The sequence below is a fragment of the Acanthochromis polyacanthus genome, chromosome 15, assembly GCF_021347895.1.
Source record: "Acanthochromis polyacanthus isolate Apoly-LR-REF ecotype Palm Island chromosome 15, KAUST_Apoly_ChrSc, whole genome shotgun sequence".
NCBI classification, from domain to species: domain Eukaryota; kingdom Metazoa; phylum Chordata; class Actinopteri; family Pomacentridae; genus Acanthochromis; species Acanthochromis polyacanthus.
Genome location: NC_067127.1, coordinates 27248985 through 27275896, shown reverse-complemented (window position 1 = coordinate 27275896; position 26912 = coordinate 27248985). Strand labels below are relative to the sequence as shown.

Genomic DNA, 26912 nt, shown 5'->3' with positions numbered 1-26912 from the left:
CACTTGCACCGCCTGTCCTCGGCACCTCGGTGCTCGGACCCTAATAATAATAATAATAAACCCTGGGGTTCCAATAGGGTCCGAGGCACCGTTGGTGCCTTGGACAGCCGGTGCACTTGCACTGCCTGTCCTCGGCACCTCGGTGCTCGGACCCTAATAAGGAAAAATAAAAAACCCTAAGGTTCCAATTGGGTCCTCGGCACCGCTGGTGCCTTGGACAGTCGATGTCCTTGCACCGCCTGTCCTCGGCACCCTCGGTGCTCGGACCCTAATAATAATAATAAACCGTAGGGTTTCAATAGGGTCCTACGGCACCGTTGGTGCCTTGGACAGCCGGTGCACTTGCACTGCCTGTCCTCGGCACCTCGGTGCTCGGACCCTAATAAGCCACTTCCTTCAGCAGCTGACTGACTACACCGCCTTGCTGACAAATTTATTTGAGGAAGCTGAATCCACACACACACAGTTTGCCGGTCTATGTGCTCAGTTAACCTTCTCCCCTACTTCTTAAACTGTTTGCACTTTATTGATTAGTCTCCTCAGCTTATTCATGTCTTCACACAGATTTTCACACAGATGTGTTTTCCAACTAAATAAACCTTTGGAAGCTCCAGACTTCAGCAAGGTAGCATGCTGAAGCTCAGCTATGTTGGTCCTTAGCTGAAAAGTCAGGGGAGCAAAACTTCTTGTAGTTCATCTTGTGGGGGAACATTTCATGACAATTTATCCAAGTAATTTCTGCAAGGAATAAAGTGGCAGAACAAACTCTGCAAGCAAGGGTTTTAAAGAAAAATCAGTTTATATAGCTGGAATAAATCATTTCTACTGGACATATTTAGTTCCTGCTGTAGAAATGTACAAAAGTGGGGTACTAAAAAGTGTCAGTATCAAAACTAAGGCCGCCACAACACAAAAAATCCAAGAGGAAGCACGGCTATCTACAAAGGAAAAAGTCACTCTGGTGAAGCTGCACTAAGTGAGAAACAATGACTGATATGGGATGGTGAAGCAAAACAGCAAACACACAAGTCAGTAAACAGGTGAGTTGTGCTTGAACAAACTGTGAGCAGGCTTTGGAAGACTGTGTGCTGATGATACAGGGAGAGAGAGAGAGAAAAGATGCTACATGGCTGGGATGCAAGGACGCGCAAAAGGATTGCAGCTACAGGGGGATACACCAAAATGATAGCTGAGTGGTCCGAAATGGAGGGAGAGAGGAACAAGATGAGAGCTAAGTGAATCCTAGATGGAGGGAATGATTGAAAGACAATACGGCAGAAATGGATGGATAGAGAAAGAGGAAAGATTGTTTGTGCTGCCAGACTCTCTGTTCACAGAGGGTGACCTAGATGCAGCTGAATTAGACACAGTCCAGTGTGGTGTAGAGGTGAGTCTGTGGTTCTGCAGATGACAGAGGTATGAAAGCTAAAGAGCATGGGGTAGAGGGAGAAGAAAAGTGACAACAGTTCGTGCAGTGTTAATTTAATCAGCTGAAACTTTAACAATATTAAGATGAAAACTATCAGAAGATGTTTCACATTTTTGTAAAATGACAAAAACTAAACTAAAACTTTCCAAGATGGGTGAACAGACATACAGTGCCTTGTGAAAGTATTCAGCCCTCTTGAACTTTTCAACCTTTCGCCACATTTCAGGCTTCAAACAAAGATACAAAATTTTATTTTTTTTGTCAAGAATAAACAACAAGTGGGACACAATCGTGAAGTGGAACGAAATTTATTGGATATTTTAAACTTTTTTAACAAATAAAAACCTGAAAAGTGGGGCGTGCAATATTATTTGGCCCCCTTGCATTAATACTTTATAGCGCCACCTTTTGCTGCAAGTCGCTTGGGGTATGTCTCTATCAGTTTTGCACATCGAGAGACTGAAATTCTTGCCCATTCTTCCTTGCAAAACAGCTCGAGCTCAGTGAGGTTGGATGGAGAGCGTTTGTGAACAGCAGTCTTCAGCTCTGCCCACAGATTCTCGATTGGATTCAGGTCTGGACTTTGACTTGGCCATTCTAACACCTGGATATGTTTATTTGTGAACCATTCCATTGTAGATTTGGCTTTATATTTTGGATCATTGTCCTGTTGGAAGATAAATCTCCGTTCCAGTCTCAGGTCTTTTGCAGACTCCAACAGGTTTTCTTCCAGAATGGTCCTGTATTTGGCTCCATTCATCTTCCCATCAATTTTAACCATCTTCCCTGTCCCTGCTGAAGAAAAGCAGGCCCAAACCATGAGGCTGCCACCACCATGTTTGACAGTGGGGATGGTGTGTTCAGGGTGATGAGCTGTGTTGCTTTTACGCCAAACATATCGTTTTGCATTGTGGCCAAAAAGTTCCATTTTGGTTTCATCTGACCAGAGCACCTTCTTCCACATGTTTGGTGTGTCTCCCAGGTGGCTTGTGGCAAACTTTAAACGAAACTTTTTATGGATATCTTTGAGAAATGGCTTTCTTCTTGCCACTCTTCCATAAAGGCCAGATTTGTGCAGTGTACGACTGATTGTTGTCCTATGGACAGACTCTCCCACCTCAGCTGTAGATCTCTGCAGTTCATCCAGAGTGATCATGGGCCTCTTGGCTGCATCTCTGATCAGTCTTCTCCTTGTTCGAGGTGAAAGTTTAGAGGGACGGCCGGGTCTTGGTAGATTTGCAGTGGTCTGATACTCCTTCCATTTCAATATGATTGCTTGCACAGTGCTCCTTGAGATGTTTAAAGCTTGGGAAATCTTTTTGTATCCAAACCCGGCTTTAAACTTCTCCACAACAGTATCTCGGACCTGCCTGGTGTGTTCCTTGGTCTTCATGATGCTCTCTGCACTTTAAACAGAACCCTGAGACTATCACAGAGCAGGTGCATTTATATGGAGACTTGATTACACACAGGTGGATTCTATTTATCATCATCAGTCATTTAGGACAACATTGGATCATTCAGAGATCCTCACTGAACTTGTGGAGTGAGTTTGCTGCACTGAAAGTAAAGGGGCCGAATAATATTGCACACCCCACTTTTCAGTTTTTTATTTGTTAAAAAAGTATAAAATATCCAATAAATTTCATTCCACTTCACGATTGTGTCCCAATTGTTGTTGATTCTTGACAAAAATTTAAAATTTTATATCTTTATGTTTGAAGCCTGAAATGTGGCGAAAGGTTGAAAAGTTCAAGGGGGCCGAATACTTTCGCAAGGCACTGTATGTTTCCTGTACTGCCCCAAAATGATCCGAATGTAACGGATAATGTAACGTTAGAAAGGAGCATTTTACAGTAACGTACATTCAGCAGCGTTATGTGTCTGTCAGTCATGTTATCCAACATTAGCAGTTCTTGGAAGAAACGGACATGTGAATAAGATTCATGCACAAATTACAAGAAGTATCAACAAAACACTATGTTGATAATTGATTAACTCGTTATCGTAATTTTTGAAGATACAATGGTAGAAAAAAGTCTTTGGACACCCTTAAAATTCTACACAATCTCAAATATTCTCATGCCTTCTCTGACAGTAAACGGGGTAACATTGGTTGTGGACAAAGCAACACAACTGTCATCTTGGACTAATCAATGCTTTTAAGTATTTTCTTACATTTTATTAAATAAACAACAATTTAGCAAGAAAATAATCTACAGATTCATCAGCAATGAAAATAATCTTTATTTGCACTCATATAAAGGAACACTACCATTAGTGTAACACTGTTAATATAACACAGATGATGTGGATGTAATGTTAATGCTACTTTCAGCTGGATATCTTTAATGTTGCAGTTGTAGGATTAATGACAATGCCCCAAATAAATATTTCAACTAATGTTCACCAAAGTAAAGTGTATTGTAGTGAACAAATAATAGTGAATAAACAACAAATGTAGGGCATGCCCTCTGTGGATAACTTCTGGTGGTGTCTCATGTTGTAATACTACATCATGTACTAAATATGTTGCAGTGTTGAACTGAGGCTTTGTTTAAAAAAATATAATGCAAATCATCATGCAATTGAGGGCTTCACAGTAGCGTAGTGATTAGCACTTTTGCCTTGCAGCAAGAAGATCCCCGGTTCAAATCCTGGCCTGAGCCTGGGATCTTTTTGCATGGAGTTTGAATGTTCTCCCTGTGCATGCGTGGGTTTTCTCCGGGCACTCCGGCTTCCTCCCACAGTCCAAAAATATGCTGAGGTTAATTGATCACTCTAAATTGCCCGTAGGTGTGAATGCAAGAGTGATTGCTTGTCTGTATATGTAGCCCTGCGACAGACAGGCGACCTGTCCAGGGTGTCCCCTGCCTTCGCCCGAGTCAGCTGGGATAGGCTCCAGCGCCCCCCGCGACCCTAGTGAGGATAAAGCAGTATATCAAGAATGGATGGATGGATAATGCAATTGCAATTTCATTCCATATATTCAGATTTTCATTCCATATATTCAGTTTCATTCCACAGATTCAGGCTTTTATTCCATATATTCAGGCTTTTATTCCATATATTCAGACATTTTTTTCCTACTGAGCCCCGGAAGGGACATGGCGGTATGGCGAAATGACAATGGAGGACAGCCACCCGGACGAGAGTTTTATTTTGAAATCAGCCTAAAATACAAAGACATTCAAGCATTGCGATGCACGAGAAGTCTGCCATGCAGACCAACGATCCTGATCCTGATACGTTTTTGTTGTTAGCCTACTACGAATACGTTAGCTACAATAGTCCCACATCTATACTATTAATGTTACGCCAGCTAATGTTGTCCAGGCACCGGATCACTGATCAGAGATTGGCGTTGAACTATTGTTTGCCAGCCAGTTTGCCGCTGGTAAGCTAACGAGCTATGAAACAATTCCTTATAAAACCAGAGAAAAGCAGCAGCAATATCTCATTACAAGACCCGTATTCAAAATCTCCCATGTTGCTACACAATGGTCCATTAATGATATTACTGAAGTATATGATTATCAGTGAAATTTCCCTTAAAGAACCAGTGAACTCTTTGCGAACACGTTCTAATTTATGTGTTGATTATGTTTTGTATCAGTAATACAAGTCTAAAAAACTGATTCAAATGATCAAATTAACACAATGAAGTAAAGAGTACTGGTAACCTGCAGTTAATTTCATCATTTCAAGGTAAAATTCTGATTGTTGTGTGATTTTCCAGCTTTGCAGATGTGGAAATTCAATGCACTGCTTTCTTATCACAGATGTTTTTGGTGGGTTCAGTTGTTATCAAATAAAACAAGGCATTTAGCACTGTTGGAAATTATTACAGGTATTTTTGTAACACTTTCTAACGTTGTATGGACAAAACAATAATTAAACAGTTAATGGAGAAAATTATTTGTATTACAGTCAACAGCATGTCTTGTTCGTTTTATTTAGTTGTCAGCCTTGGATGATGAAGCCCAGTTGCCAGGAACACTACTCTGCAGCTCGCTGGTCCCATCTCAACAGACCAAATCAAGTAAGATTTGTTTCGATTATGCAGACATCAACATGATCAATATGTTATCTTTTGGCTAATGCTAAAATCACAAAATATACTGTAACATTAAGTTGACTGTGTTTGTGAATATAGAAAATAATTACTGACAATTAGTACTTTTTGGGTGCTTTTATGCAGGAAAACGGAAGCTGGATGCTGCTGTGGATCTGCTGCAGTATTTGGAGAGTTTACAGGAACAGTTCTTGGAAAAGATAAGAAGATACCAAGACCTGACCTCTGCTATGCTCCAGAACATACAGAGGATGGATGAAAACCTTGATTGGACTGCTGAGACGCATGCTGTCGGTGCTGGAGCGACTGTCCCAGAAATAAACTGCATTGTCCACTACTTCTGCCCTTTTCTAGAAAAAAAAAATCTTCTTTTTGTAAATTCTTTTACTTTTTAATTATTTAACTTGACCTGTTTTGTATTTTTACTCATCCAAGTTGGGTGAATAAACAGAAATTTGTGATGAGAGACAAATGTTTTGTCTATAATCTGCCGAGACTTTATTCAGTGTTCAGTGCACACTTCTGTTATACACACAGATAATCAGTTGTGCTTTTTCAAGCAGATTTTAGTCTGGAACATATCAACATTTGTTGTTTTTTTTACTGCCACACCAAACTAGATAGATAAACTGCACTATTATTATTGAAGTGTGCTTACATGATGTGTATACATACACTACTTACAAAAAGTTATTCAATGTTTGGGTGAAATTCATGGAAAATGTAAAAAGTTCATGCCGTAGTGATATTATGTCATGAAAGTAGGGCATTTAAATAGAAACATGCAATAGTAATTTTCTCACCTCAAAAAATGTATTGAAACAAAAGCAAACAACAGTGGTGGGTATATCACAATAAAAATGTCTCATGACAGTTTGGACAGAACAGCTGCCTTCAGCTGAAATCCAGTACAATTGTGTCCCACCAGTGGCATGATCGCAGATGTGCCCAGGCAACAGCTGACCTCTGCCTCGCAATTACCCAGATAGCAAACTATGGGTGAATCAATGTTGAATCTATGTTGAGACCTAACGTCGAAATTATACAGAAAGCGCAAGGTTGATAAAATGTTGAGTCAATGTTTGCTTTTCAACCATAAATCACACTTTACCCAGACAGCAAAAGATGTTAAATCAGTGTTGAATTAGGGTTAAGAAGGATGAATTTTGGTTACGGTTGAAGACTGATGGTTGGATCAACGTTGATTCAACAACATTTTGTCAACATTGAAGTTTGTGTTTAAAAGATGCCATTGAATCTACATTGTATTTTGGTTTAATTAAAATGTTTGACAGGTCAATGTTTAATTAATGTTGAATCTATGTTTGCAAACATGTAATCTATGTAAGCAAACGTTGACTCAACATTTTATCAACCTTGCGCTTTCTGTATAATTTCGACATTCGGTCTCAACATAGATTAAACACTGATTCACCCATAGTTTGCTATCTGGGTAGCCTTTAGACCATCTATAAAGATGAACATAGATATTATCATCAACTTATAGCATTTGTTTAACTGCTACATAAGTGGATACAAACGTAGTTGAAGCTAAGTAGCTAAGCTAACACGTTCACTATTAAGAATCAAAACATCTCTGACATTTACCTGTCTTCTCAAACGTAGTCGCCGTTGCCTGTGACAACGATAAAGACAGATTGCTAATCACAACAGAGCTAATCTGAAGAGCAAACATCCAATAAGATTCCTGTTTTTCTTTGTCGCCATGTCCCTTCCAGGGCTCCGTAGGAAAGAAAGTCTGAATATGTAGAATGAAACTCTGAATATATGGAATGAAAGTCTGAATATATGGAATGAAAATCTGAATATATGGAATAAAAGTCTAAATATATATAATGAAAGTCTGAATATATGGAATGAAAGTCTGAATATATACTATAATGGTTATTTGGTTGCCCGAAGGTTCATTCGCTTGTAGAGGTGAAAAAAAGAAAGAATCTGCACCAGAGTAAAGGGAGTTTAGGGGAGCAATTCTCATTTACATATTGACAGTATTTTGGTCGACGTATAACCGAGTGCTGGGGTTCTTCCTCTGGCCCCCATTCTCTTTTCAAACACACACACTTGCACACAAACATGCTTGAAAGCCCGTGAGTCCTGAGGCTTGGTGAGTCCAAGTGCTCTGTCTGTGCTCCTCTGCATAGCCCTCCATTCCTCTGCTAGCGTGCAAAGAGAAGGGGACCCACCGACAGCAGCTTTAAGTTATGTAATGAGATCATCTGGAGACTAATGCTGTATACCAGATATACCAAGAAGCCATTAGTGGCTTCTCTATAGCATGATCATTTGTCTGGTCGGTACACACATCTTTTAGGTTTGTCACAGATGGACGATACAGGGACTTTGGCTTCAGTAGCAGCTGAATGGCATTAAAATCTGCAGACAATGGCTCAATGGCATTAAAATCTGCAGATAAAAGCAGCGGCAACATGTGTTTGCTCGTATGGGTAATCCTGCCTCCTATAGTGCCTTTGTCCTCCATGAATTTGGCCTTTTACCTTGTGATTTCAGGAGGTGAGATGAAGATGGACAGTCGGTCTCATGGATAGATGGATGGATGAAGTTAAAGGGATGGCGGTGGAAAAAGGACAGATGGAAGAGAAGGAGAGGTGTGTACATCCATGGGCCAGTCTACAGGGAGAATGTGAACCCTTTAACATGTGTTCGAAAGCCCAATGGCTACTAACATCAACATGAGAGGAGGTCTTGTTCTCCCATGTGTGAAAATGCCATCAATTAGCACCCAATTCAGAACACATCGTTCCATAAGGAGAGATCAACATGGAGACTTTAATCTAGTGACTCTAGTTTAGTGCTGAAATTAGGTGGTGTTCAGAAGGTCCAATACTCCAAATGTCACAGTGGGCCTCATGCAAAAACCACTCACCAATGCATGCACTTGTATTCTGGCTCATTTGAGCCCTCCTGCTGTATCTTTATGGTTCATGCTAACTTTGCATTCTCCACCACCGCTGTAGAGCTACAGGCAAACAAGGAGTCTAAACAGCATACATCGGGGTGACCAGCGCCAACTCGAGCTGCAGCTGTCTAACAACCTCATTTTAACCTGAATCATTTAAATAGCTGTTTTCCGTCTGACCAAAACTAAACACAGAAATTAGATGCCTGGAATGGCCATTCAGGAAACTGTTTTAGTGATCTCTATCCATGGACAATTTGTTAGGTGACTTCATCACCGGCACATTAATCAGTTCACACTGGAAACACAAGTGAAATTATGTGAAATTCAAAAGAATAAGTGGCATTCAGCTATTTTGTATGACTTTTCTCATATATACAAGCATTAAATTATAGGAGGTTGTTGCACATCTATTTTCCGGGAAACGTGCATAACTTGCAGAAATACATTTGCCATGTTAAAGTTAGATGGCAAGCAGGAATCCAGACCTATCATGTAACTTGTAACAAATTTTCTTTAGAGGGTAAAACACACGTTCTGATTTTTATGTAATTTTGCCAGACAGAGTTACATCATGCAACAAAAGGTTAAACGATTTAGAAATAAATAAACTTAATACAAATTCATATACTACTCATCATTCTTACTGTCATAGACACCAGTTTACTAAGTTAATTTTGCTGGTGTGATCAGCATGCATACTTCCTTTAGGCAATATTATTAGGAAGCACTGTATTAATTTCGCCCTGTGACAGACTGGCGACCTGTCCAGGGTGTCCCCTGCCTTCGCCCGAGTCAGCTGAGATAGGCTCCAGGACCCCCCGTGACCCTAGTGAAGATAAAGTGGTGTATAGAGAATGGATGGATGGATGGATGGATGGATGGATGGATGGATGGATGGATGGATGGATGGATGGATGGATGGATTAATTTCCACTGGTATGCAGATGACACTCGGTTGTATTTATCTATAAAGTCAGATAAAATTAACTAGCTAGCCAGACTGAAAGATTGTCTTGCAGACATGAAGACCTGGATGACCTGTAATTTCCTACTACTAAATTTAGACAAGATTGAAGTCATTGGATTTCACCTCAAACCTCTTAGAAACTAATTTTCAAAGCATACATTTACTATGGATGACATTACATTGGATTCCAGTACTACTGCGAGTTCTTTTTGACCAGGACATGTCTTTTCACTCACACATAAAATAAGCCTGTAGGACTTCCTATTTTCACCTGAGAAATACCGTAAAAATCAGGAACATCCTGTCTTAGAGTGATGTAGAAAAACTAGTCCATGCATTTGATACGTCCAAGTTTGACTATTGCAATTCCTTACTATAAGGATATCCCGAAAACTGTTGGTGTCCCACCAACTGGCTTGGTCTCCATCATGTCCACTGTGGGATGCTGCTGACTTGCCTCCAGCCCACTGTTTCCAGCTGCCCATTTCCACCAATCTACTCTGCATTGTCCTTACTATACTTGATAGGCTCATCTACACGTTGTTTGCATCTTACTATCAGCTATATATGCAGTATATTTAATGCCAGAGCCTTGCGACATAACAGTCAGTCCCTCCAGCTCTAGAACAAACAAAACTTACAAAAAACATTTTAGGAGAGCATTGTGACAATGTCTTGCACCAAACATTTTCCAAGGCATATATGAAGTGCAGACAAAAATGAAGGAAAAAATTCTCAAATAAATGTAATGTAGTTTTGACTAATCCCCTGAAAATGAATTGTTTATAATTCCTGATTCACTGCTTTTCTCCATCAGATGTGATAGTAAACACAAAATGTTAAGGTTTATGACCACTGGTCAGATGAAACAAGGAATCTGGACTTATGCTTCACGTATATTTTACTGTGTTGTCTCCATTATTCTATCAGCATGATGTGTGAGCAGGGTATAACACTAGAAGGCCGTTTTTACATTCATCTGCTGAAGGAACTCTTCTTAAAACTGATTGTAATGCAAATACAAACACAACATGCGACACCACAACTATTTCGCTGGGAAGCAAGAGAGACACAGTTGTGAACAGCTTAACTTTTAACATAATCAATGTTTAGAAATTCATTTTCAATACGAAGAGAACAAGCCCATTTCAAGAGTCTTTAACAAAATGTTTTTTTTGGGGAAACAAAATATCCAAGAAACTATTTGTTATTCAACATCAAAACGCATGACTAAAGAAGAGCATTAAGAATGTTGGCTGTCAATAACAAATCAATAATCAGTTGATTAGTTTTTCAGTTACAGACATAAATTTGAAAAAAAAAAAACTATTGCCGAGACAAACAGTCAGGAACCCAAAGATTAAACAGAGAAAGTAGTATAACCATCATATAATTATGTTTTTGGCCTTTAGAACAACAATAACAATTCAGCTTTTATCGAAACTGTTGCTGAATCAGTTAATCAATTATTAACTGATCACTTCAGTAAAACAATCTTTCTTTCTTTTTCACGGTAGTTATGCTGGATGCGGAGACATATTCTTCTGTTGTATCAGGTTGAGTTTAAATTTTTTTTTAAAATGTACATACATTGAAATGCGTCATCTTGTTCCCAGACTTGGGCAATTCTACACACTTTCATGAAGTGAAAAATGTGCCACTGATGAGAATTTAGTCACAAATTACATATTTGAGACTTCTGGCATGTTGCTAATACCTCTGTAATCACATCACACGCTTGTCTTTTGTATCCCCCAAAAAAGAAGATTCAGCTCACTGTCGAAAAATAAGCAATCTTATTAAATCAGTCAACAGTATAGTGAACAGCTACTACTAAATGTCATGTCATCAAGGATGGTTTGTGGCAAGAGTTTAAAAACATCAACGTCTGGGGTGTTATCAAGACCTACTTGGCAAAAGGCACCAAAACACTGGCTTAGCTCAGAGCTGGTGATCACGGAAAGCTGCTCTGAAGTCTGAATTAAGTGTTGTAAAGGTGTAGCCCTGATTACGACTGGCAGACTCACAATCACAGAGCATCCCTCTGAGCTGAGGTAAGCCTGTGAAGTGCACCGTTTCACTTATGTTTAAGAATGCTGCCATCAAGCCTGTGATCAAATTGATGTCTGGAGTGTTCTCAGAATAAACAGACTGCAAGAACATCAGCATCTCACCTGATCAGCTGTGTGTGCTGCAGTTGAAGAGCAGAAAAAATTAGATTTCTGTTAAGTAATTAAGACAACACAGAGCAGCACAGCTACAGCTACCATTTTCATGGGATTACTGGTTACACGTGTTGAGCTACAAGAAAGCATCTTGTTTTGTTCCTTACAAATTGTACATGTGAGCTGATACAGTTAAGCTGAGCCCCAACAATGATTCACAATCTGCACTAATCCTGATGGGATCTACAGCTGGTCAACTAACAGAATCAGTGCTGCAATATTATACAGACCTACAGTTTAGCAGCTGTAACACTTCTGTCACTGGATACAAATTTGAAATGGCATGTTTTACTTTATGAATGCATTAACAAATACTGTCTAGTGCCCTTCTGTGTGTTTCCTCCGACAGTGAAGCTGTTACTGCTCACTTCAGGCATCAGAAAGCACAAGCAGCAAACCGAGCAGTGAAATGACAGTGTCAGTCTGCCTCCAAACAGCCTGTTGTCCCTGTCTAACACAAACTCCCCGAGCAGAACCTCGACATCCGGACTGGAAGAGGTTTCCAGTGGCCTCACCTGCTTTCTGTGCAACCGACTGGAGCCCCACGATGAGCCCAAGTAGCAACCCTGCGAAGCACATCTGGAAGCCGAACAACTCCTTTCGCTTTCTCCGTCGAGTTTTGCTCCTCCGCCGGTTCAGCATCATTCCCCCTCCAACCGGAACTGTCTCCGGCATCCCTTGAACCACCACACGGGTCATTGCGCTCTTCTCTCGGCGAGCGATCTGGCGGAACCCCCGGTGGTGGTGCAAAGGTACGAGCAACTGAAACAAGGAGGGAGAGACGGAGAGCAAAGCTGTGTGAGCTCAGCTCCCAGCATCAGAGAACATATGACTGTCTGCCGACTGACCGGAAAGCTAACCACATTATACACACATTGCAAGTCTGGTACCTCATTTCAAAATAAAACGCTGAGCGCTTCCTCTATTTTTGCTGTGTATTAAGTCGGTAATATTGCCCAGATAAACATTTTAAAGGATTGTTTTGCCCAAGATAGCCAAGTAAAGTAAACACTATAATAGTGATATGTGCTTCAATTTTAAAGCTGCATAGTGATATTAATAGAGAGTAAGACAATAAGACTAAAGCCACCTAACAGTGCGAATGATGATTTTGACTCATTTCAGATTTTATTATCTGAAATTAGCCAAAATCATGAGTTTATTTGCTTACCTATTGCATTTCATTTGGAGCTTGCATAACTAAGGATTTAACTGTCCCGCATCCATCCATCTATTCATTTTCTACATCCACTTCATCCTGTGCAGGGTTGTGAGGGCTGAAGGATATCCTAGCTCACCATTGCATTACAGGGCCAACATAGATACACAACCATGCACACTCACAGCCCATTAGAACCATCAATGAACCTACCACGTAAATCTTCTGACTGGAAAGAAACCAAAGCACCTGAATTAAACCCACGCAGTCACAGGGAGAACATGCTGTCCTATATTACATTGTAACACTGTTTTATGGTTGACATGGCCAATCAGCTATATAAAAGGTAGTCCAGCTTAAATATATTTCAGAACAGAATCAGAATAATGCAATCAGATGCCATCATCAATATTTGTCACATACACAAAATACATAGACTCAATAGAAAAAAAGTGGTACGTTTCACTGCTTTTATTTTGAAAATATCACTTCTTTTTCATATGGAACTCGGGTGCTTTAAATAGTCCAGTAGATATGTCAAAAAGATGTTTCACTTCCGGAAGAAAGCATGAAAATTTGTATATAGGGGTTTTTGAGTATGTTGAATCCATTTCTAACCGGATCCACGTTGGCAAACCAAGGGATCCCACTCAAAATCAAGAAATCCAAGATGGCCACCCTGCGTATTGCCAATTTTGATATTTCGTCAGAACTTTGGTTCTATTTGACATAAAAACATGATCTTGGTGCCGATTTATAGGTTTTTAGGGTCAAAGAATTCAATGAGATGCCTTAAAATAGCATAAAATGTGATTGGAACAGAATCCAAGATGGCTGTCCTCTGTAGGTAATGCAAATATCAATCTCATTTTTTTTTTCCTGTTTGGCATCGAACATGATCTTATGGCTAAATATAGGTTTTTAGGGACAAGAAATTCAATTACGTAGCTGAAATTAGATTGCATTCAGAGCAAGATCCACGAAAGTCATCAAAACACTTAACACATAGGGTGAACAATTCAATGAATTAATGCTTTATTTTTGTTTACTTCTCAGGAAGACCATACATGTATATCGTTTCATTATTCTAATGTTTTATTTTGTTTTCAGAACTTGCCATTAATCTGATGGTTTGTTTTATTTTCAGAATTGGTCATTAATTTGATAATTTGTTTCATTAATTTCTTGGTAATTACAAACAGTGGTTGATCAACGGTCAATATTGGGACTTGTCCAGGATGTACAAGTTCTGTAGCTTGAGCGATTACATCCATACCATGCTTTACCATCGCCAGAGAATGAGCATTTTCTCGAAATAATGGCATGAGTCCAGATATTGCTGGTGGTCTGGGGCAGGAATCTTGTGATGCTGCGAAATGTGCCGACCAAGAAATATCATCATCTGCATTCAGTTCAGGTTTCTTCAAAAGATTTTCAACTGAGCTTGCCCAAGCCAACTGCATGTCGTCTGAATCAACTGGAGACTTTTCTGGAACAGCTTGTCCCTCTGTCTTGTGTGGAGTAGGGCTATCATCTGGGAAAGCAGCCGGTGGGACAGTAATGTATGACTCCATAATTGGCTTCATCTTCCTTGTTCCAAGTTGTTGAACCAAAGTTCTGACGAAATATCAAAATCGGCAATACGCAGGGTGGCCATCTTGGATTTCTTGATTTTGAGTGGGATCCCTTGGTTTGCCAGCGTGGATCCGGTTAGAAATGGATTCAGCATACTCAAAAACCCCTTTATACAAATTTTCATGCTTTCTTCCGGAAGTGAAACATCTTGGCCTCATATTCTACATATCTACTGGACTAAAAAGAGTTGGAGACGATAACTGCCTCGAGCGTCTCATCCTCCTCCGGTCCGCGGTTGGAGCCAGAGGGCAGGACTGCTGGCGACGTGACGCGGTACAGGAGTGAATGTTTCCAGGCATAGCTGTGCAGGGAGAAGCGCTGGAGAAGCTGACAGAGACTGTCGCTGTTGTGGGGGAATAACACATGTACGGAGGCCCTGAGAATTCAGTGCACTGCAGCTTCACATAGGACAGGCAAAAACACAAAACATAAACAAACCCCAAGACATCAAGTTTTGACAGCATATTGCTTTTGCTGTTCTTTATACAGTAGACATGCTGCAAAGTTAGAACACAGTCCAACTCAACATGTGAAACACTGACACACTGACAGGAGCTACCTGGTATAATATCTATAGATTTTAACATCTTTTGCATGATCATGAATCATCATGGCAACAAAGCATGTCCCAGCTGTGAAAATCATTTTTCCCCTTCTTGTAGGCTGTGCTACCATTAGTATTTCAAAATGTGATTATTTTCCATATTTCCTGTGGGTTTCAGTGTTTGTTTAAGATTTCTCACTTTGCAGTTGTTCTAAATGTTGTATCCACCTTTGTGGAATTCATTATATGATGATTGTATGTTTGTGTGTTCTTTTGCAGTGTGTTGAGCTTTCAGGGTCATTGTAGAAATGCCTGTATGGGATATTGCAGGAATAAAAAGACTTTTAAAGTGATATTATATTGAAATCTCTTTTTATATCAAAGACTGGTCATGTACCATGACCGATTTTCTGCCTCTTTCTTTGTGGTTCTTAGTGGAGGCATACTAGATTGTGTTTTCCTGGTTGCAACTTTGCTGATTCCAAGCCAGTTCTATTGCTGTATTGCTTGTTGTTAAACACCAGGATGGCATTCTTCTTTTAGATAATGTTCAGTGATTACTGTGTGTTCCAGATAATTATGCAAATGTGATTTTCCATTATTGTGAAGAGTCTTTTTGCTTAATTTTACTAAATCTGCTTTTTTACTTTTGCAAAGGCCTATTGTAAGCATTATTTGGTAGTTTTGGAATATTTTTATTATTTAGAGGTGTAATAATCCAATTTTCAAGAATATGACTGTTCCAGATAATTATGCAAGTCAAATAAAAAAATAAACAAAGTTCAGTTTTAAAAGTAAACAACACTTTTATTTTATACCAACAAGTATATAACATGATAATCTTTATTTTTAAAACAATATTCAACAATGGTATAATAAAAAAATAACAATTTTAAACAATATTTAATTGAAAATGTGTTTATCACATGTTGATATAGCCGCCTTTCTTCTGTAATACCTTAACCAGTCTAGAATCAACTGAGCATGTGAGCTTTTTGATGGTTTTAGAGTCAATGTTCTTGCTTGTGGTCAATATTGCTCTCCAAAGACTGTCCTTAGAAGAAAACTGGCGGCCATTGGCGTACAACTCCTGTTTGAGAATTGCCCAAAGATTCTCTATTGGGTTTAGATCTGGTGAAGCAGGGGGCCATGTCATCAGGCGGTTGTCCTTGAAATTCTTCTTGGCCAGCCACTCTTTTGTGTACTTGGAGGCATGACATGGCGCATTGTCCTGCATGAAGATGATGCTCTTCTTGTAACTGGCAGGCTTTGATTTGTACCATGGTATAAAATTTTGTTCCAAGAACTTGGTGTAATTTTCCAAGTTCATTTTTACTCCTTCTACGCCATTTTTACGCCTGATGACCTGCCAAAGCTCAACGGTGACATGGCTTCACTTCAGCCGTGCTCGGAGCTGGTGTCAGACAGGAATCCTGTGTTCAGAATCCCCGCACAGAGCAAAGTGATTTGCATTTTTCCTTTTCTTGGTGGACTGAGGAAATATAAAGAGAAATAAATCAATCAATCAATAAATAAATGTGGAAATATAAAGAGAACTAAATAAATAAATAAACAAATGTGGAAATATAAAGAGAAATACATAAGTAAATAAATAAATGTGGAAATATAAAGAGAAATAAATAAATAAATAAATAAAAGGAAAAAACAGAAAAGGTAAAAGCAAAGACAAAATTTTCCTTTTTATTTATTTATTTCTCTTTATATTTCCACATTTATTTATTGATTGATTTATCTTTATATTTTCAAATTTATTTATTTATTTATCTTTATAATACCACATTTATTTATTTATTATGTATTTATTTCTCTTTATATTTCCACATTTATTTATTTATTTATTTATTTATTTATATTTTGATTTTGCACTCCTGTGACTCCATACCTATGACATTATTTTTCTGTTACATTAGTAAATGTATTGAGTGGTATTGATTTCCTGTACTGATTGTGTTGACAGCTACTGGATGCAAGGAAGACAGTACTTGCTCCAGATAAAATGGAGTTATGGAGGGGCATCACAACTGACACTGTCAGATGAGAAGTATGGCAGCACTGAAGGGGTGTGGGCGGATTGTGTGGCGTCCGTTCTTCCGCAGCCAGGAGCTAGCCAACCTGTATGTTGCCCAACAGGTAAGGCTTGCAACTGTCAACTACAGCTTCACATGGAAGACATCTTCAAAGTGGACAGCCATCAGATCGCATAATGCCAAATAAATATGACCCAATGTCAGCAAAGAGACATTTTAAGCCCGATCTGATGCACCATTTTATTACTTAAATATGTTTTTGATACCTTTTAAAGATGGGTTTTTGTTTTTATATACTTTCTATTTTGTTAAACCTTCCTTTATTTTCATTTTTTGATTTTATTTTCATTCTTTAAGAACAATTTCATTATCTTGTTTTAATTCAAACTTTTGGAAACTATTGCAGCTATAATGTTGTTCAATAAAGCTCTTATTTTTCAACGTCTTTGCAAATATTTTTATATTTTTTATTTTAATGGCCCTTTGGCAGGCCAAGAGCAGCAGATCTCTCAACCAATCAAGGCTCTTTTTTTTGTTTTCCAGTGATGGCCTGAGTAACACCAGTCAGGCAGGCCAGATGCTAATTCATTTTTCACACCTCTGCCATGACATCTACGTGTAAAGTCTCATTCCCCCACTTCCCCAACCCACCCACCCTCAACCCCACAGACAGGTTCTGTTTCCGACAATTTACGGCACAGGCAAACTGGAGTTCACAGCCTGAACTGCTGATAACTGCCAGGAACTTTATAGGTTTTTGGTAAGCGTTGTAGGGAATTTTGTCTAGTGTGAAGATTTTTTTTAACTTGGTTTCACAAAGTTTTGTCGGTCAAATGACCTTTATAAAGACTGGGTGCAGAGCTAACTGCTATGAATGCATCCAAACTTAGCCTCCCTTGCTAGTCTTAATGCAGGGGTCTCAAACTCAATTTACCTGGGGGCCGCTGGAGGCAGAGTCTGGGTGAGGCTGGGCTGCATCAATTTTCCACAAGAAAAGCTCTGATAAAAGCATTCCAATGTTCTCAAATATTTTTATTTTTTAACACAAAATAAGATGAAAAAATAAATAAACAAATTAAGAATTAATAAGAAAATAAATCAATCAGGCAGTAATAAATAAATAAAATAATAATAATGATACAGCAGATATAGACGACTGAAGAAACCACATATAGTTGCTGACTAGAGAAATCTAATTTTTTTATTCAGATTCAAATGTCTGTATTAACAGTTCTTTAACCTTTAACTTTCTGAACATGAATGGAACATTGACCATGAACTGTTCTGAACATGGCTTCTCTTGCCTACTTCTTGCTGCTAGAGACCTGGCAGCGCTTCTTCTCACATAGCCGAGCCACATTTGGCTTGAGGGAGGAAGCAGTTGAGACCCTCTGTAGGGCTTGAAGATGCTCATCAGTAAGTCTGGACCTGTACTTGGACTTATTGAAGTTCAAGGTGGAAAACAGCTTGTGCTCCCAAAAAGGCACATGATCTGTTTGAACATTCGGGAAAGCTCAGGAAGGCAGGTCAATTCTCTCAAAAATTGTCCAAGCTTGTCTGCTTTTCCACTCACCTCCCTGAACTTGGCTTTGAGTTTGGAATTGCACTGCAGGTCAATGAGCTCCATCTGAAGCACAGGAGGGGCATCTTACACATCAAAGGAGAATGGGTCAGCAAAAATTTGAAATGTGGCTCTGTGCGTCTTGAAGCCTGCAAATCTGTGATCAAATTCCTCCTGTAGCTTCAAAATGACCTCAACATACTTCTCACCACTGAATGGTGTGCCTGCATCCACGAGTGCCTTGCATGCTGGGAAATGGCAAAGGTTTGTCTGTGAGAGCTGGGCTTTCCATAATACAAGTTTTGACAAGTTGCCCCTGGCCTTGTAACTTCTTGTTCAGTACATTAAGCTCATGTGTGATATCAACAAGAAAAGCTAAGTCGATAAGCCATTTGGGATCACTTAGCACAGGAACAGCCACCCCATCCTTCTCCATGAAGGCTTTCACTTCTGCTCTCAACTCAAAAAATCTCTTCAGTGCATTTTCCCTACTGAGCCAACGTACCTCGGTGAAGTATAGCGCATCCCCATGTTCTGACTCCATTTCCTCTAAAAAAAGCACGGAAACTTCTGTGCTTTAAGCCCCTGGATCTGATTTGGTTGATGCATTTCACAACGACAGACATCACATTGTCAAACTTCAGGCATCTGCTACAAAGGGCCTGCTGATTGATAATGCAGTGCAGAGCTATGGCCTCCTCCACACCCTCCTCTTCCAGTTTTTTTAACAAGTGCCACCAGTCCATTTTTCCTCCCTGTCATTGATGGGGCTCTATCGGTTGTTATTCCAACAAACCTCTTCCATGGCAAATCGGCATTCTCAATGGCATCACACAGCTGGTGAAATATCTCCTGAGTGGTGGTCTGGCCGTGCATTGGAATTACTGTGAGCAACTCCTCCATCACTTCAAAATTGTCATCAACACCACGGACATAAATTGCGAGCTGGGCAGTGTCGGTGATATCTGTGGTCTCATCAAGAGTGACTGAATATACACTAAAACATTTTGTTTTCTCACACAGTTGATCATAAATGTCACTTGACAGGTCAGAAATACGCTCTGCCATGGTGTTGGCAGAAAGGCTGATGTTGCTAAACTGACCTTTCTTTTCTGGACAGACAATATGTGCAGCCTGTAATATGCACTTTTTGACAGATTCACCTTCTGTGAATGCTTTCCTGCTTTAGCAATCATCTCACTAACCATGTAGCTAGCTTCGAATGCTGCATTATTCTCTTTGGTTGCTTTCTTCAAGAAATCTTGTTGCCTCAGTGGACGTGTTTTAAAATTGGTAACCCGGTTCTCTCTCTCATCTCCCTGGTATTTTGCATACTCCTTAGCATGTCTAGTTGTGTAATGACATTTCAAATTGTATTCCTTGTGCACCGCAACTTTCTCTGTGCAAATAAGACACGTCGGGGTGCCCCTGTGCTCAACAAAGAAATATTGCATTTCCCACTTTTCCTGAAATTGTCTGTGCTCATCACCAACCTTTCTCTTCACTGCGGGCTTTGAAAAAGACATGTTTGGGGCTGTGTAATATATATAATTCCACTTGGTGTCAGTGTCGCGTTGAAATTTCAGTTTCAGTGTTTTGCCGATGAGAACTTAATTTCCGCAATGTGCGTCTTTTCCGCTTCTTTTTCTGTCCCGCTCAGCAGCAACTTGTCGCGAGGTCGCAACAAGCCCGGCCGATGTCCCGCCCTCAAGAGCCATATACACACGTGGACAAAATTGTTGGTACCCCTCAGTTAAAGAAGGAAAAACCCACAATTCTCACTGAAATCACTTGAAACTCACAAAAGTAACAATAAATAAAAATTTATTGAAAATTAAATAATCAAAATCAGCCATCACTTTTGAATTGTTGATTAACATAATTATTTAAAAAAAACTAACTAATGAAATAGGGCTGGACAAAAATGATGGTACCCATAACTTAATATTTTGTTGCACAACCTTTTGAGGCAATCACTGCAATTAAACGATTTCTGTATTTGTCAATGAGCGTTCTGCAGCTGTCAACAGGTATTTTGCCCCACTCCTCATGAGCAAACAGCTCCAGTTGTCTCAGGTTTGATGGGTGTCTTCTCCAAATGGCATGTTTCAGCTCCTTCCACATATGTTCAATGGGATTCAGATCTGGGCTCATAGAAGGCCACTTTAGAATAGTCCAACGCTTTTCTCTCAGCCATTCTTGGGTGTTTTTGGCTGTGTGTTTTGGATCGTTGTCCTGTTGGAAGACCCATGACCGCGACTGAGACCAAGCTTTCTGACACTAGGCAGCACATTTCTCTCCAGAATGCCTTGATAGTCTTCAGATTTCATCGTACCTTGCACACTTTCAAGACACCCTGTGCCAGATGCAGCAAAGCAGCCCCAAAACATTACTGAGCCTCCTCCATGTTTCACCGTAGGGACAGTGTTCTTTTCTTCGTATGCTTGGTTTTTGAGTCTATGAACATAGAGTTGATGTGCCTTACCAAAAAGCTCCAGTTTGGTCTCATCTGTCCAAAGGACATATTCTCCCAGAAGCTTTGTGGCTTGTCAACATGCATTTTTGCAAATTCCAGTCTCGCTTTTTATGAGTTTTTTCAGCAGTGGTGTCCTCCTTGGTCGTCTCCCATGAAGTCCACTTTGGCTCAAACAACGACGAATGGTGCGATCTGACACTGATGTACCTTGGCCTTGGAGTTCACCTTTAATTTCTTTGGAGGTTGCTCTGGGCTCTTTGGATACAATTCCAACGATCCGTCTCTTCAATTTGTCATCAATTTTCCTCTTGCGGCCACGTCCAGGGAGGTTGGCTCCCTGGACGTGGTTGGAGGTTGGAGGTGGGTCTTGAACTTCTGAATAATATGAGCCACTGTTGTCACAGGAACTTCAAGCTGTGTAGAGATGGTCTTATAGCCTTTACCTTTAAGATGTTTGTCTATAATTTCTTTTTTCGGATGTCCTGGGACAATTCTCTCCTTCGCTTTCTGTTGTCCATGTTCAGTGTGGTACACACCTTTTCACCAAACAGCAGGGTGACTACTTGTCTCCCTTTAAATAGGCAGACTGACTGATTATGAGTTTGGAAACACCTGTGATGTCAATTAAATGACACACCTGAGTTAATCATGTCACTCTGGTCAAATAGTTTTCAATCTTTTATAGAGGTACCATCATTTTTGTCCAGGCCTGTTTCATTAGTTTGTTTTTTTAAATAATTATGTTAATCAACAATTCAAAAGTAATGACTGTTTTTGATTATTTAATTTTCAATAAATTTTTCTTTATTGTTCCTTTTGTGAGTTTCAAGGGATTTCAGTGAGAATTGTGGGTTTTTCCTTCTTTAACTGAGGGGTACCAACAATTTTGTCCACGTGTGTATCCCACTGTGATTGGTAGGTTCGTTCAGCTCCGCTCACAACACTGTAAAGTGTCATTCATATCAAACTTGCGGGCCGCACTAACATTAATCTTTCATATTAAGACGGAGGGCCATAAACTATTGTCCTGCAGGCCGCAGTTGGCCTGCGGGCCGAGAGCTTGAGACCCCTGTCTTAAAGCTCGTGTCCGGAGTTTGAATCGCAGCGTCTCCCAAAACACTGTTGGTCCCACCCTCCCTCTGATTTCGCCCCTTTATTTGTGCACTGACGCAGTACCTGAGAGGAGTGCCCGGAGTGCTGCAGCATCTTGCCTGTTTTGCTGTTTTCCACTCTTCTACATTTAGTACATTTAGTAAATAATAAAGGAATTACGTTAGAATTCTGTATTGAGTCTAACTTGTCCTAATACCAAAATAACATGAATCTGCTAGGACGAACGAGTAAAGTTTCAATATGTGATTACACTCGTGTATCCCTCTCGAACTTAGTACATTTACGCGTGTATATGTGTTACATTGTTTATTTATTTCTATCTAGAGTTCAGAATTGCATGACTCCTCTGACGAAGAGTATGTCCCAGACGCCACAACATTTTCCTCCAGAGGTCGGGCATATAAACGAAGCCGTCAGGCCTGACAAGCCGTGGGATTGGTAACTTTTCTGGAAGTTGCTGATCCCTGATGGTCTCTCCTCCACAAGCAAAACAAATGTGCGCGCGGTTGCGTAGTGCGTAGCTCGTGTACCTCTGCATGGGCGAGCTTGCTGTGCGTGTAACCGTTGACAGCATGACAAAGCAGAAGCTCAAACTTGATTGGCTAGCTGCTGACCGGTGCTTTTTGGAATAACATGGGGGTCTATGAGAGGAAGGCGGAGCTCATGAATAAATTTTCATATCGTGTCATACTAACATTATATTATAGTATCGAACTAGACTAACACATTTAAGTTTTGTTAAACAATGATACATAAATTGAAAACAAACGGAAAATCCGGACACGAGCTTTAATGTATGTTTTTGAGAGCACACCAGCTCATGTATGATTTTCTATTCAGTCATAATCTGCATGGCCAGAGAATTAAAGTGATCCAGAGAACAGACCCAGTCCTGGGATTCACTTCATTCACAAGACAACGCAGAGAGTGAAAAACCACATTGGTTACACTGTATATGTAACCCATGTGGTGTTCCCTGTCTTCACCCTCTGTCAGCTGGGGTAGGCTTCAGCACCCCTGTGATCCTACAGAATATTAAGTGGTGTATAGATAATGGATAGATGGATGGTAATTTTCTGGATTGTATTGAGTTGTATCTTTGTGACTGGCAAACGTTACATCCATAAAAATGTGTTTTCAAATATGTACTTGTATTCCTGGTACTCATTTGGTATGGTATAAACAACTTTGGGAACGGACATTGTGCCATTTATTTTAATCCCCTGAACACCAAAATCCAGTGGCTTGTTTGAAACATCTTTTTTTTTCAAAATTGCCAAAGTTACGCCATATATCACCCAGAAACTGGAAAAACAGACTGTCATGGAATTTGCAACATTGACGGCCCTTGAGCTAATTGCGTGTGACATATGTTGTCATCCAGAAAAGTAACCCAATTTGAGCTTGTGAAAATCTAAGTGCTATTTCATTAAAAACCATTACTTCATTCTACAAGTCTCATTGCAAAGTTTGCTTCATTCGGTAAATCTTAATATCAGTGCTCCTTGCTGAAAGCAAGAAGCCATTAGAGGCTATTCTGCAACCTGCAGTCACGTAACAATTCTGTGACTTTTCACCTGAACTGCACAATGTTTCTAAAGAATAGAGAGGAGAGAAGTATGTGTGGCGTGGCGGAGGGAGCTCTAAAGGAAGGGGAATGGAGAATGGGGAAAAATGGCTAGGATTCACAAATATTGCAACAACGCCACCCAGGGGAATTTCACCCCCGGGACATTCAATTCAACATGATCAACCAAGGACCATTTAAACACTGAAAGCACAGGTTCATAATCACTTGGGCTGAGACGTGTTTCCAAAAATACAACAATTTCTTTATTAATTATGGCATTAAATATAAAAAGCAAGCCACCAGTTTAAAAGAGAGAATCAGGAGTACTAAACTTAAACAATAAAGGGAGCAGGCTGGCTTACCATGGTGGCAGGCAAACAAATAACCAAAAAGAAGAAAAAGGGGATCCGTGAACCACCACCAGGGATTAAACTGCCGCCGAGGCTCACCAAACCTGCACAAAAGAAACAAATAATTAGTACTCCTGATTTAGCAGTGCTGGTGACCAGACCAATATACACAGTAAAACACACACGCACTCGCTCCACACAATAACTTTTAAAACACAGGTGACATATGAGGCATGATAATCCTCATAGCCTGAGGTTTTTAACAGAAAAAGTACAATGCAGTAACTCTAAACACGTTGGCGGTAAACCTAATGGAAAATACGCGCCAACACAGTCAAAACCAGCAAGTTGTCGGCACCAATCACAGAGCCGGCAAACCGACCGAGAACAAGAGCCGCAACGAAGAGCCGGCGAAAAGAAAGAAGAACCGAAAGAACCGAGACAGCAGCCAGTCCAGGGAACGATGACGTCCAATGAACCACACGTTTAGCTGCAACCTAGTAAAGGTAGACAATTAAGCAGAATTGTCATTAAATACATCACCTGGACTTCATTGATCACTTCCTCATTGAGCGATACATACCCGGTTAGCTGTGGAGCAGCGTAGAAGCAATGCAGGCGGAGGAAATCCAACGACAGCAGCAGCAAATAAACTGCAGCAACCACACAAAATCAGGGACCAGTCAACACACCAGATCACACAATGCGAACCGCATAGCTTACCCTGTCGTCACAGAAGCACCCACGGCACGCTGAACGGAGCGACCCGTCTCCCAGCGTCACTAAACAAAGTAAAGCAGGCTGTCACTAAATGCGCTGCACATCACATAAAAGGGAAGGGGGGAAAGCCCATTACCTGTACCGATGATATTATGTGCGTCCCGATTGATCACGCCGGATCCAGCCCGCTCGGCTGCAGTTACCGCCACGGGGAGAGCTCAAAAGAAAGCATAAGACTGAGGTGAAGCCACCCACCTGTGTATATATATGCAGTGGCGCCGGATACCACCCCGCTGTCACAGCGACGATTGGAATAGCACAGTGCCATACAGTGGCTAGGAGGGAGAAACCATCCGGCCACATATGGAATAAAAATGCAAATAGTAAAGTGTCTGTAGTATGTACAGCCCCCATTTTTATCCAGTATTAGTAACAGTTGTGGGCACTTGAAAGAATGTTAGGCATGTTTCAATTGTTTGTAAAATAAATGATCAAAATACACTGCCTGGCCCAAAAAAATGTCGCCACCTTGAGTTAACTAAGCAAAAAGGTAAGAGCCTTCCATTGGATAATTACTGCACTGATGAACACGCTTTAGTTGGCAATAACTTATTTATTCCTAACTGATGCAGTGAGAAGCTTCTCATTTCTTAAACAACTATACTGGAATATGCGGTGGTCATGAAAAGAATGTTAATCTGTCTCAGAAGCATCAAATTATTGACCTGCATCAAGCAAAGAAAATAAGGAGTTTTCTGAAACTACTAAAATCATATTCAAAACCATTCAATGCATTATTAAAAGCTGTAAGGATAGTGGTGAACCATCATCTTCAAGGAACAAATGTGGTCAGTCATGTGGTCTGATGAGTCCAGTTTCACCCTGTTCCAAAGTGATGGGTGCATCAGGGTAAGAAGAGAGGAGGATGAAGTTATGTACTCATCATGACATTATGACACCATGACCCCCCAAGCCTGTGGGGTATGGGTTATTGTCACGCGTTCGATTCTGCAGTAAGTAGTGATGGCTCAGACAACCATGCTTCAGTGTCTTTTTAGTTTATTCAGCACCCATTGTTCCCAAAACAGCAGTGAAAAAGGCGACGAGAAAAAAAAACAAATAAATCACTGCAGAAAAATGTACACAAATAAAGTATTTACATTTGGAAAGGAAAAAAAAATCCACAATTTTTCCAGCTAATCACCCACAATGTGACTAGCTTGTCCAAGCCCATCCACACAATGAACCTCAGCTCCTTTTATACCCCTTGCCCCTCCCCTGGGCAACCACCAACTTGCCAACAGAGGGTTCCAGACAAAAACAATACCTCACATAAAGAATTTCACATCATTTCCATACAATCCATTTCAGTTATACACATAAGTAAACAAATAAATTGTCATTGGCTTCCCCAAACAGGATTTCCAACCAGCTAGACAGCTCCCCAATAATGGAAGGTTCATGTCACCTGATTTGAAAATGCGCGCCACCCAGCACTTTTAAGACGTGCCATGAAAGCAGTTTGGCTTAGTCTCTGGAGGAGTGAACAGGATGGCACAACAGCAGGTGAGCGTGTGTGTGTGTGTCTGTCTGTGTGTGTGTGTGTGTGTGTGTGTGTGTGTGTGTGTGTGTGTGTGTGTGTGTGTGTGTGTGTGTGTGTGTGTGTGTGTGTGCGTGTGCGCTGCATCGGCGCCGAGTGTGCACCCTCGGACGCTGACCACAGCCAGCACAAAAGTCCGGTGGTGGCGAATAATGAATTAAAATGATAATGTATGATTTGCACGGGGAACGGCGGCACACTCTCTGCCCCGGCGCTCACCGGCACGGAGCGAGAGAGAGACACGTGTCGCCAGGGAATGATGGGCGTTCACCAGCACTCCGTCACAGTTATGATCTGGGGTTGGTCAAGTTCAGAAACATTCTGTTCCCAAAGAATGAGGTCAGTTGACTACCTGAATATACTGAATAATCAGGTTTTTCCATCAACGCAGTTATTCTTCGCTGATGGGACGGGCGTATTTGGAGATGACAGTGCAAAGATTCATGGGGCTCACATTGTGAATGAGTGGTTCAGGGAACATGAGACATCATTTTCA

General features: G+C 40.5%; 1 protein-coding gene and 1 long non-coding RNA gene across 5 annotated transcripts in view; one reads left to right on the top strand and one right to left on the bottom strand.

Annotated features, from left to right (window-relative positions):
- The window catches only part of LOC127537429 (uncharacterized), a 48239-nt gene extending 42025 nt beyond the window's left edge, over positions 1-6214 (top strand). Inside the window, exons 2-3 of the long non-coding RNA XR_007947054.1 lie at positions 5390-5471; positions 5631-6214. This is a non-coding gene — a long non-coding RNA (uncharacterized LOC127537429). The remainder of the gene's footprint in view (positions 1-5389; positions 5472-5630) is intronic.
- The window catches only part of LOC110971188 (sodium/potassium/calcium exchanger 3-like), a 323311-nt gene extending 310801 nt beyond the window's left edge, over positions 1-12510 (bottom strand). For 2 of the 4 annotated variants that reach the window (XR_007947010.1, XM_051959598.1), the window contains exon 1: positions 12156-12510. Coding sequence is in view for 3 of the 4 variants with exons in the window: in XM_051959598.1 (XP_051815558.1) it covers positions 12156-12339 (184 nt within the window). In the remaining variant the exon portion in view is untranslated. The remainder of the gene's footprint in view (positions 1-12155) is intronic. The other 2 variants (XM_051959597.1, XM_051959599.1) reach the window with 1 other exon arrangement.
- Between the last annotated feature and the right edge of the window lie 14402 nt (positions 12511-26912).